Source organism: Poecilia reticulata, linkage group LG13, assembly GCF_000633615.1.
Source record: "Poecilia reticulata strain Guanapo linkage group LG13, Guppy_female_1.0+MT, whole genome shotgun sequence".
Classification (NCBI taxonomy): domain Eukaryota; kingdom Metazoa; phylum Chordata; class Actinopteri; order Cyprinodontiformes; family Poeciliidae; genus Poecilia; species Poecilia reticulata.
This window is the reverse complement of record NC_024343.1, coordinates 29,877,047-29,888,487: the sequence shown is the minus strand read 5'-3', so window position 1 is coordinate 29,888,487 and position 11,441 is coordinate 29,877,047. Positions and strand designations below refer to the sequence as shown.

Sequence of the window (11,441 nt, the reverse complement as noted above, 5' to 3'; positions counted from 1 at the left end):
TATATATTGTAGAAACCAACAATTAAATTATGACTAGTCAAAGTTAATTTAAGATATCTCACCTTTTGGTCTGACCAGTTCGATTCTAATTAAAGAAATCTTATTAAATGTGTGTAAAATTCTGCAGGCATCTGTTAGGACAGCTCAGTGACTTACGCACAATTCTTAATTCAGATGTCTAAAATGTAACTTTGACCAGTCATATTTACATTTGCGATATCTTAAGTAGTAATTATGGGATGTGAGACCCTTCAATGACGTCTTGAAAGGAACTAATCAAAATGCAGCTGTAAATATCTACAATTATTATTCTTACTAGTCAGAATGTGAATGTAGATATAATAATGTACCTGTCAGGATAGTAAAAATGTATCGAGTAAAAACACATTTATAGACATCTATAAAGTAATTATGGAGAGTAACGTTAAACTGATTTTATGTTAAAACGGCTTGCCATAGTGGGAGAGCGGTTTGGAAAATGGTGGTACGGGGACTTGGCAGCGGAGTGTGAGTCACTGTTTATCTGGCCTGTCACCAGGAGACAGAAAAGGCCTGATGGGGGAAAAAATCAGATACACTCAGCTCTTAGTCTCCTCATTTTAAAGCCTTCTTTGTCCACAGCTTGCATAATAAGTATAGGTGCCCTCTGAACCTGAAGACAAATAGGAGCAAAGAAGGCGATCAGTAGTTTTCTGAATCGTTTACCGATCAAATATCTACTAGCAGAAATGGAAAAAGTGGAAAAAAAAAACTAGAGGAGGGCAGACTAATCCAAAAGAGACCCATGTATGGAGTTATATTGTGACCACAAAGTTTGTTAAAAAAAAAAAGAAAAAAATTATGAAACTGAAAAAAGTCCTTAAATCTTAAAAGTAATTTTGTATATTTTTTCAGCTTCGAATCTTTTTTATTTTTAGAACAAACTTTATGGCCCCAACTTAGCTCCATATACATACTTTAATCCCAGAATCTGTCTTGATAATTGTATTTTTGCATTGTAGTTTCTCAACCCCATTGTAAAAAATATTTCACTTGATTTGCACTTTATTTAGAAAACGGTGCTCAAAATGTGTTTTTTCTTTCTATTGTTCATGCTTATCTTTTATATTTTGTAAACAGTTATAGACTTCATCTAAATTCTGTCCTAAGTTTTGACAAAATAATTCAATGGAAAAATCTCAAAAACACCTGAAGTTCCAAGTATATTATACTCTTCAATGGCTACTATTATCGGTATAAGTATCAATATCAGCAATATTTGCTTACTTGGTATCGGTTTACTACCAAAATATGCAAATATTCACCTATTTGCTGCAAATATATGGAAGGTGAAGAGTGCCAAATCACAATAAATCATGAAACAATTATAGTGCGTATTAAAAAAAATTTATAACTGGAAATACAAAAACAATAAAGTGTAGAATTCAACATATATGTCTCAATTAAGATAAATTGAAATTAAATTTGATTTAATTTTAAGAACTAGATATTATTTTATGATTTATTAAATTATTTCTTGTTCCTTTGCTAACTTCGCCTGCCAAACTCAGTGGGCGGGATTAGAGGACACCCTGACGTCTGATTGGCTGCTTCAAACAGGAAGTCAAGACAATTTCTTCCAAGTTTGTTACAACTGAGTCATAATCGCTGAAATAGGAACCAACAGGCGCTGCTTTGTGTTACTTTGTCACCTAAAATCACAAGAAAATACATTAAGGTTTGTAATTGTACTATGACAAAACGTGAAAACACTAATATTGCTAAAAACGTGTCACAGTCAAGGAATTTTATTTGTTTGCAATAATAGTAAACATACAAACAATGGTGGAGCAGTGTACAGTAGTCAGTAATTTATCAGTCATTCAGTCTTCTTTGAATCAAAGCATGTAATGTTCTTTTATGCAACCTGCTCCTGCACATTAAAACCAACAGTTAAAATACAAAAAAATAAAAATAATACCATATAGAGTTTGCACAAAACCATGTGAAGCATCAAAGTGAAATACATTAGATTTGAGCTGCTTTCTTTTGATAGAAAATGCTATAAATGCATCGTGTGAGCTAAGCTGGTCCTGGAAATGTGGGAAGAAAAAAAAAAGTGCTAAGCAGAATAACTTCACGATGAAATTAGCACTGAGAATCTAACTGTTACATTTAAAGACTATACTTTTCTAATAAGAGCTCTCAAAGTGTTTACGTTCTGCAAGCACGAGTGGAAACATTTTCAAAAGCTCGTTTTCCAGAGCAGAAAGAGAGGAAGCAGCCAAACTCGGTAACTTACAGGAAGTTACGCTTAAATAAACTGCGTTCAGTCTCAAGGAAATTATACAACACTGTGCAAAAATGTATTTATGTTTTGCCTACAAGCAGCCAGACTTTTCTGTTCTTTTAAAGTACTCTAGTTAGTGGATTTAAATGCTTTTTTGGGCTATTTTTTGTTGTTCTTTTTTTCAGATGCAGGGCGATGTCGCCATAAAAATCTACAACAAAAGAAAAGTCTTTATATTTGTCACTTATTTWAAAAAAAAAAAGTCACTAAAAGGACCTAAAAAAGAAAAGAAACAGTGATACTTCCAGCCCAGTCTGCTCATCCTCACTCTTAGCCACGCCCCCCGTCTGAGCTCCGCCTCTATATCTTGGCTCCACCCCTCCGTCTCTTAGCCCCGCCCACTTCAGTGGAATCTTTCCTAATTTGTTTAGGGGCGGAGCTAAGCTTTCACACATTGCAATAGTTACATTTTAAGTAACTAAAGATTTTAAGTAATTTAAGATTAAGTTAATCTGATTTAAATTCTCATTTTAGATCCTGTTTCCAGCTATATTTCTAGTTTTTTATATTTTTCATTCACAAATAACAACATACCCTCGTTGCAACTATTTTAAAGTGTAAATGCTGTGGCACCCCAAGAAAACCTCAGGGTGGCATAGCTAAAAAAAAAAAAAAAGACAAAAAGATACATATTCTTGTATGTATTTCTTATATAATTTTTTTTAAATTATTTTCTTAATCTTATAAATTTATTTATTGAGTTTTAAGATACAGAAGATGATGCCTGAACATAATTCTCTGGGTGGGACCAGGGAGGTGAACAGCAGTTTTGAATAGGGGGCCACGTCCCCTCCTAACCCCCCATTTGGGTCACCACTGTTGGGTTGATAAAACTTAATTTAAATTATAAAATGGAAGTCTGACACTTTAGAAGGCACATCTTTTGCACAGCAATGTAGATAAACATTTTCATGGGGTTGAGGAGATAAGTCCAACGGAAAATTAGGGCCATACTAAGGAGAAATAAAAAATAAAATTACGGGAATAAGGTCATAAAATAACGAGAAAAAAAATCATAATATTATGAGAATAAAATCAAAGTATTACGGGAATAAAGTGAATTTTATTTTGAATAAGGTCAAAAGAAAATGAGAATAAAGTTGAAATAATGAGAAAAAGTCATAATACTGCGAGAAAAAAGCCATAATAATATGTGAATAAAGTTGAAATATTATGAGAATATATTCATATTTTTCTTAGACTAAAGTCAAAATATTTCTAGAATAAAATCATGATTTTATGACTTTATTCCCGTAACAATATTTTTTTATTTTCCTAGTGAGGCCCTGACTCAACACAAACCGTAGCCAAACTGGGTCAGCAGCGGGATCCGTTGGGCTGCTGCTGCGTTTCTAAGCATCTGATCCCTTCTGCCTGCGTTTGGACGGCGGGATGAGCCGGCTGGGCAGCTCTGGAGGAAGACCGTGGCCCTCCAGCTTCACCTCGATCAGATGGCTGGCCAGGGCGAACTCCTCGTCATCCAGCATGCCGTCTCGGTCCACGTCCGACAGCTTCCAGATGCGGCCCAGCACCGAGTTGGGCAGGCGCGTGCTCACCATCCAGTCCTTGGCCTTGGTGCCGCTCAGCTTGCCCTCGTTGGGCGCCAAGTTGTAGAAGATTTCGTCGTACTTGGGCTTGTCTTTGGTCACCACCCAGTCCTCCTCTTCCTCGTGTTCCTCGCCGTTCTCCTCGGCGAACGGGTCGCCTTCTGTGAAGGGCCCGGCCCGGGTCCCCAGGAAGGCGCCGCCCTGGACGCCGGGCTGGTCTCCGGCTTCCAGCTCCTCCTGGCGCAGCAGCGGCATCAGCTTGGCGATGTCGGAGGACAGCAGCTCGTCCAGCGCCACCATCAGGTTCGGCTTCAGGCTTTTGAACTTGGTGAAATCGTGAGCCATCAGTTGTTCCTTTAAGAAAGCAGCAGCGTAGATTTGTTAGCTGGTAATTTAAATTCGACATGAACAACAATGCAATGCATGAACCCGCTCACATTTTGTGCCGTCACACTGCAAAAACACAAAATCTGACCAAGTATTTTTGCTCTAGTTTCTTGTGTAAATATTTTAGTACGCTTGGAATAAGACAAAACTAACTTGAAAGTAACTTCCCAGCAAGATATAGAAGCTTGTTTTAAAACAATAATTCCTTTATATTGATTTAAAATAGTTCTAATTCCATTTGCAGATCATTTCAAGACATTTTCTCATATAATAAATTAAATAATCTGCCATTGGAACTAGTGCTGTTTTTATCTTCATTAGGAAATTATTGACTTATAATAAGCTATTATGTCTTGCTGAAAAGTTACTTCTAAGTTAGTACACTTGAAATGTTTATTTGGGATATTTACACTAGATACTTGACCAAAAATACTTGGTGAGATTTTGTGTTTTTATGGCGCATACAGAGCTGAACAAAAGTCTTGGAGCTCAGCTTGTGTTGCTAGGTAACGGGCTGGGCTTCTGGGGTTGCTAGGTAACGGGCTGGGCTTCTGAGGTTGCTAGGTAACAGGCAGTGCCTGCTGATTTGTAACATTACATTTGGAAGTTTTTTTGAATTGGATAATTTTTCAGACACCAAAAACATGAACTTATTGCCAAAAACAGCTGGGCTGTTTTTTTTTTTAAGCACTTGGGCCGTTTTTATTAGAAGCAGTTACGACCCGAATGGAAGTACAGAAAAATGTGAATTTTCCATGACAAAATAAAATAAATGAACACTAATCTGGAACAAGCTTCCAGAAAACTGCAAAACAGCAGAAACACTGAGTTCCTTTAAATCAAGGTTCACTTGTCACACCATCAGAGAAACACAGTGATGGTTGTGTCATGCCAAATTATGTAAAGTAATTCATTTTTCTCCAAATTCACAATTTTGCACTTATTTCTGTTGGTGTTGCACATAAAATCCCTCAGTGCGCGTTGATATTTGTGGCTGTAACATGACAAAATGTGCAAAACTTAAGGACTGACCTGCATCTTGGCGCAGTCGGGGAAGTCTCCTGCAGAAATGTTGTGCTGCAGCTGGATCTTAGAGAAGATCACTGGCAGCTCATGGATGAGATGCTTCTTCTTGTTGTCCTTCCTGAAGACAGACGGCATCTCCTGCTTCAGGTAGCTGATGATATGAGCATGAACCTGCAGGAAGAGAAGCCTGGTTGGTTCACTACGTCAGGGGGAAACTGTAAAAACACAAAATATTACCAAGTATTTTCGTCTAGTTTATAGAGAAAACAGAAATATGAGCTTGTTCCACGTCAGCTCTAGTTCCACTGACTGATTATTTCATTTATAACATGGGAAAATGTTTTGTTATAAGCAAATTTTCATCAGTATTATGGAAATATTTACTTTAAACAAGCTTCTATATCTTGCTGAAAAGTTACTTGTAAGTTAGTTTTGTCTTATTTTAAGTGTATTAAGATATTTTCACGATCCATCCATCCATTTTCTTACACCCTTGTCCCTCAGTGGGGTCAGGAGGGGTGCTGGTGCTCATCTCCAGCTAACGTTTCGGGCGAGAGGCGGGGTCACCCTGGACAGGTCACCAGTCTGTTGCAGGGCAACACAGAGACACACAGGACACACAACCATGCACACACACACACACACCTAGGGGCAATTTAGACAGACCAATTAACCTGACAGTCATGTTTTTGGACTGTGGGAGGAAACCGGAGTACCTGGAGAAAACCCACGCATGCACAGGGAGAACATGCAAACTCCATGCAGAAAGACCGGGGCCGGGAATCGAACCCAGAACCTTCTTGCTGCAAGGCAATGGCTCCACTGTGCAGCCCAATATTTTCACGATAAATTAGATAAAAATTCTTGGTAAGATTTTATGTTTTAGCAGTGTATAATATACTTCACACTAAAAAACACAAAATCATATCAAGTATTTTTGTTTAATTTCTTATGCTGGTACACCTGAAGTAAGACAGAACTAACTTATAAGTAACTTTTTTAGCAAAATACAGGATCTCGTTTTAAGTAAATATTTGCTTAATATTGATACAAAGATTTTTTCACTTGTAATGCGGGAAAAATGTCTTGTTATAAGTGAAATAATCTGCCAGAAGAAATAGTAATTTTTCATCATTATTAAGGAATTATTTACTTAAAACCAGCTCCTATATCGTTCTGAAACGTTTAGTCTAAAGTGTGTCAGATATTTCCACCATAAATTAGACAGAAATACTTGGTGGTGTTTTTCAGACAGAAGCTCCGGGTCGCCTACCCTGACCAGACGCGCCCTCTTCACCAGGTCGTTGAGTTTGCGTAGAGCTGCGTTGCGAGGGAGGTTTTGGATGTCGGCAAACAGATCCTCCTCCTCCAGCTCAAACAGCTTCCGGTTATCAGGCACCAGCAGCGGCTCCGACCAGAAAGAGCCGATGTAGACGCGCAGGACCTCTGGGGTGCCGAACACCTTCCCCAGGGACCACATGAGCGCCCCGTAGACCCGCATCAGCTGCTGGGTGCCCACCATGTCGGCCTTGTTCAGCACCACCCGCAGCTTGTCCTCGTTGCCCTTCAGGGCGCCGATGGCCTCCGAGAACTCGTCCGAGATCTCCAGTTTGTGGGCGTCGAACAGCAGGATGATGCGGTCCACGCGCTCCGCGAACCAGCGCAGCACCGCCGGGAAGTCGTAGCCTGAGAGACGAGCGAGAGCAGGAAGTGATGACACAGATTAACCGATCTGATCTACATCTGCACATCGCCTGCAGCAGTAAAGACACTGTTCTTCTGAAGACTGAGGTTTTCTTTCTTTTCATTCAGTCATCTGTGCAATCGTTCAGGTTCAATTTAAAAAATGAGACAATACGTCCATCATGTATTTATACTGATCTGTAAATACATGAGATTGTAGCCAGGCTGATGTTCAAACATAATAATAAATAAACTTTCTGCATACTTCAACAGCAGTGGCATATTAGGGCCATTGTAGATTAAAAAAAACAACAACCCTGAATTACTTTTTGAGAAAATTTACGCAAAAAAAAATAAATAAATAAAATCAAAAAACCAGAAATTTTGAGCTTAATCTAAAATATTTTCTAGAAAAACAAACAAGAAAATTTCAGAGTTCATGAAGTTGTAAAATTTGCTAGGACAAACTGAAATTTTCTTGAAATTTTATATTTGATTAATTTCAAAATTAGAGTTTTTTCAAGCAAGTCACAAATTTGCTAGAAAGAAAATCAAGTTTTAAAAAAAATTTGTAAACTTTTGAAAATCTTCAGCTTTTTAAACTAATAATTTTCAAAAGTTCAGAGATTTTTTACTTTTGAAACTCAGAGAATTTCCAAGTTTTTTTCCAGAAAATTTCTGAGATTTATCTAAAATTTTCTGAGTTTTTGGTGGAAATAAGACATCTATAGACATTGGCCCCAATACGCTGTTATGGACTTAACCAATTTACATATAAAACATTCAGCTTTTTCTGGAGACTTTTGCTATGTCTTTTGTAATTTCAGTTTTTACATTTTTTTAAAATATTTAAACTTTTATGCAAAGTTCAGCTTCACTGAAACGAACTGAAATTTTTCAGAATTACACAAAATTCAGTAAAACATTTCTGCTCTTTGACAGCTTACTACATCTGCCTACTTCGACCTAGAAGCTCCATTCAGCTTTCAAACAAATCACAAGAAGTTAATCCATCTTCAGATGGTTTGGTTTACTGATATCTCTGACGGGTTTTCTAAAATCACGCTTTAAGTTTTGTGCAGACTTTTGGCCGTTTTCAGCTGTAATCCAGTGACGGAATTCTTCGGCTGCCACTCTAACAGCTGACGCTTTTGAAAGTCTGACGAACAAAACGCTGCTGATTGGAAATATCTCACTCTACAGAAACAATTTATGCATCAAAACGTAGCCACAAGCATCTGCTTTCAGGAAATATAAGTGCCATTGACGTAGGCTTTACGGTTTTCTTTGAAACACTCCGTGAGCGCAGGAACGTCACCCTGTCCTCCACTGGGCTCCATACAAAATATTTCCAGCTCTTTCTCTCTTCTCAGAATCTTATGGTGCGTTCGTTCAGCAGATTAAGATTCTCACGCTTGTTATGCAAGGAACAACAATTTTTCTACTTGGACTAATCTTTTCTTCCTTTTTTAGCCGTTCCTTCAGCAGAAAATCTCGTCTCAACTTTAACCGAGTGATTTCTGTGTCGTGCAGCAGAAAAGAATGAAGAAACAGAGTGAGGCTGTTTCTGGAGAGGTGTGTTGATGAAGAATGTTGAAAATGTTTTTAATTCCTGTCAGCGCCTCAGGCAACAAGCCATTCATCCCTGCAGCTTCAGGCAGGAGGAGGAACTCTTGTTGATTGATAGTTGAAAATGTAAGGCAGCAAATTGTACATTATCCAAATACAGGCATGGGGAAAATCTAAGAGCAACATCCAGCTGCTTATGCAGCCGGCTTTTACAGCAGTAATTTAAATTTAAAATGCAGTTGGACAGTTTTCTCTTTCAAATAATTTTGTCTCTGTCTCTGAAGCAGCTGTGCCGCCATTTTGTTTTAGAAAAAAAAAAAACAGCTTTCTTCCATATTACGTTAAAACAACTTAAAAGATATTTGACCTTGCATCATACGAAATGATGACGAAATTATCTAGAAAAATTTCTGCCATGAAATTGGGGCTCTGTCTCTTTAAGAAGCTTCAGCTCAAAAACACAAAATTTTACCATATAATAAGATAAAACTAACTTAGAAGTAACTTTCCAGCAAGATATATAAGTTTAAGTTAATAATTACTAAATATTGATTTAAAAAATGGCTGCACAGTGGCGCAGTTGGTAGAGCTGTTGCCTTGCAGCAAGAAGGTTCTGGGTTCAATTCCCGGCCTGGGGTCTTTCTGCATGGAGTTTGCATGTTCTCCCTGTGCATGCGTGGGTTTTCTCCGGGTACTCCGGTTTCCTCCCACAGTCCAAAGACATGACTGTCAGGTTAATTGGCCTCTCCAAATTGCCCCTAGGTATGAGTGTGTGTGTGCATGGTTGTGTGTCTCTGTGTTGCCCTGCGACAGACTGGCAACCTGTCCAGGGTGACCCCGCCTCTCGCCCAGAACGTTGGCTGGAGATGGGCACCAGCAACCCTCCCGACCCCACTGAGGGAAAAAAGGGTGCAAGAAAATGGATGGATGGATTTAAAAAATACTAGTTGGCAGATTATTTCACTTATAACAAGACATTTTCCCCATATTTTAAGTAAAATAATCTGCCTTTGAAACTAGAACTTGTACTTTTTCATCAATATTAAGAAACTATTTAATTAAAACAAACCCTTACATCTTACATCACCCTTACATCCCTTACACCACAAGTACTAAAAGTTACTTGTAAGTTAGTTTTATCTTATTTCAAGTGACCCAAAGTATCTGAACTAGAAATCAGAATAAAAATACTTGGTAACATTTTGTGTTTTTGCAGTGTTATTTGCCTCCAGCACGTCGTCCCAACAATGCTCCGCGTTATGCCGTTAGGAGCTCAGCAAACTCGCAGGTGTTTGCTAAGCTGCTCAAAACAGTTTATTTGCTGATAAATTTTTTGTTTTTGTTTCAAGTGTACTTTTTTTTTTAACAATTTTAAAATTTATTCAGGAAATGTTGTATTTTCAGTTTGATATTTACATTTGAAAAAACCTTGCTTCTTTTTTTTGGTGGAATGAAGTATTTACAATGGTTTATGAAGTCATTGCTGATGTCTCTCCATCCTGGCATTGTGCTGACGTAGACCTGTACCCTTTCAGATAAAAATAAAAATAAACACAAAACAAAACGGGCAGTAGTGAAGCCGACTGCTAGCGGTGAATCACTCAGGATTAGCAGGAAGAACGGCTCGGCTGCAGGATGGGTTAGCATAAATGAATGCAAGATGAAGATGATGGAAGAGATTTCTCAACAGTGCATTCTTCCAGATGTGCTGACAGAGTCTCTGTGCTTAATTATGAGTTTATGGCTGCTCGATGTGCTGCACGGATGTTTGTGAGTCCTGCTGCCAAGTGTTATTGGTGGTGGAACAAACTGATCCCATGAGTTAGCCAGGCGTGGCGAGGAGATGAGCTTATGAGCTGATGAGCACGGATACGCCTCTCTCTCTCTCTCTGTAGGCTGACCTGACCTCATGCCCTCTCCTCACCTTTGTCACCCCGCTCACCTCGGCTCACTCTCTGCTTGGCGCCGGACAGGATCCCCGGGGTGTCAATGATGCTGATGCTCTCCAGGACCTGGTTGGGCATCTGGGCGCACTGGAATCTGGACGACAGGTCAAAACGAGGAGAATTACACAATATGGGGGGTAAAAATACAGTAGAAGAAGCTGGAAGGTGACCTATTATGCTTCATTGAACAGGTTAGGATAAATATGCAGTCAATATATTATTTTAGAGAATGAGATTTTAGCTGTTTCAGGGGCTCTTGTCACTTTAAATCCAAATAAGCTGCTGCTGGCCACACCCCCTAACTCAACGTTTACAGTCACTAGTAAAAATGGCTGCAAACAGACGACAATTATACAATCGTACATTTTTGAAAAGCATTAGTAGAGCAGTCTGCACAATCAACAAGAATGCATCAAGTAGTTTCTGGATGGTAAGTCAACAACAAAACACTTGTCTTTTCCAGCAGCCATTGTACGTCAGGTCGGCCTGGAGCTTACCGAGTCTTACCAAATGTTTTTTGGTCTAGTTTATAGTGCAAATATGTTGGAATAAGACAAAACTAACTTACAAGTAACATTTTTACCAAGATATAGGAGTTTGTTTCAAGTCAATAATTCCTTAATAATGATAAAAAAACAAAACATTTATTAGTTGTATTGGGAGATTATATTACTTAAAACAGGGAGAAAATGTCATGTTATAAGTGAAATAATCTGCCAATGAAATTAGAACTTTTTCATAAATACTGACTGAAAATGCGCTGCTATATCTTACTGAAAAGTTACTTGCAAGTTAGTTCTGTCTTATTTCAAGTGTACTAAGATATTTGCACTAGGGCTGAAACGATTCCTCGAGTGATTCGAGTACCTCGATTATTAAAATTCCTCGAGGAAAATTGACCTGCCTCGAAGCTTCGTTAATTTATGTTTTATCATTTAGCGCACCGTGTTTCAG

At 38.4% G+C, this 11,441-nt stretch overlaps 1 protein-coding gene across 2 annotated transcripts in view; it reads right to left on the bottom strand.

The window, feature by feature from the left end:
* Positions 1 to 1,771: 1,771 nt before the first annotated feature.
* The window catches only part of ehd2b (EH-domain containing 2b), a 16,878-nt gene continuing 7,208 nt past the window's right edge, over positions 1,772 to 11,441 (bottom strand). The window contains exons 4-7 of one of the 2 annotated variants that reach the window (XM_008426456.2): positions 10,466 to 10,581; positions 6,563 to 6,975; positions 5,296 to 5,460; positions 1,772 to 4,230 (exon numbers count right to left, since the gene is read on the bottom strand). In XM_008426456.2, the coding sequence (XP_008424678.1) occupies positions 3,682 to 4,230; positions 5,296 to 5,460; positions 6,563 to 6,975; positions 10,466 to 10,581 (1,243 nt within the window). In that variant the 3' untranslated portion in view covers positions 1,772 to 3,681. The remainder of the gene's footprint in view (positions 4,231 to 5,295; positions 5,461 to 6,562; positions 6,976 to 10,465; positions 10,582 to 11,441) is intronic. The other variant, XM_008426457.2, reaches the window with a different exon arrangement.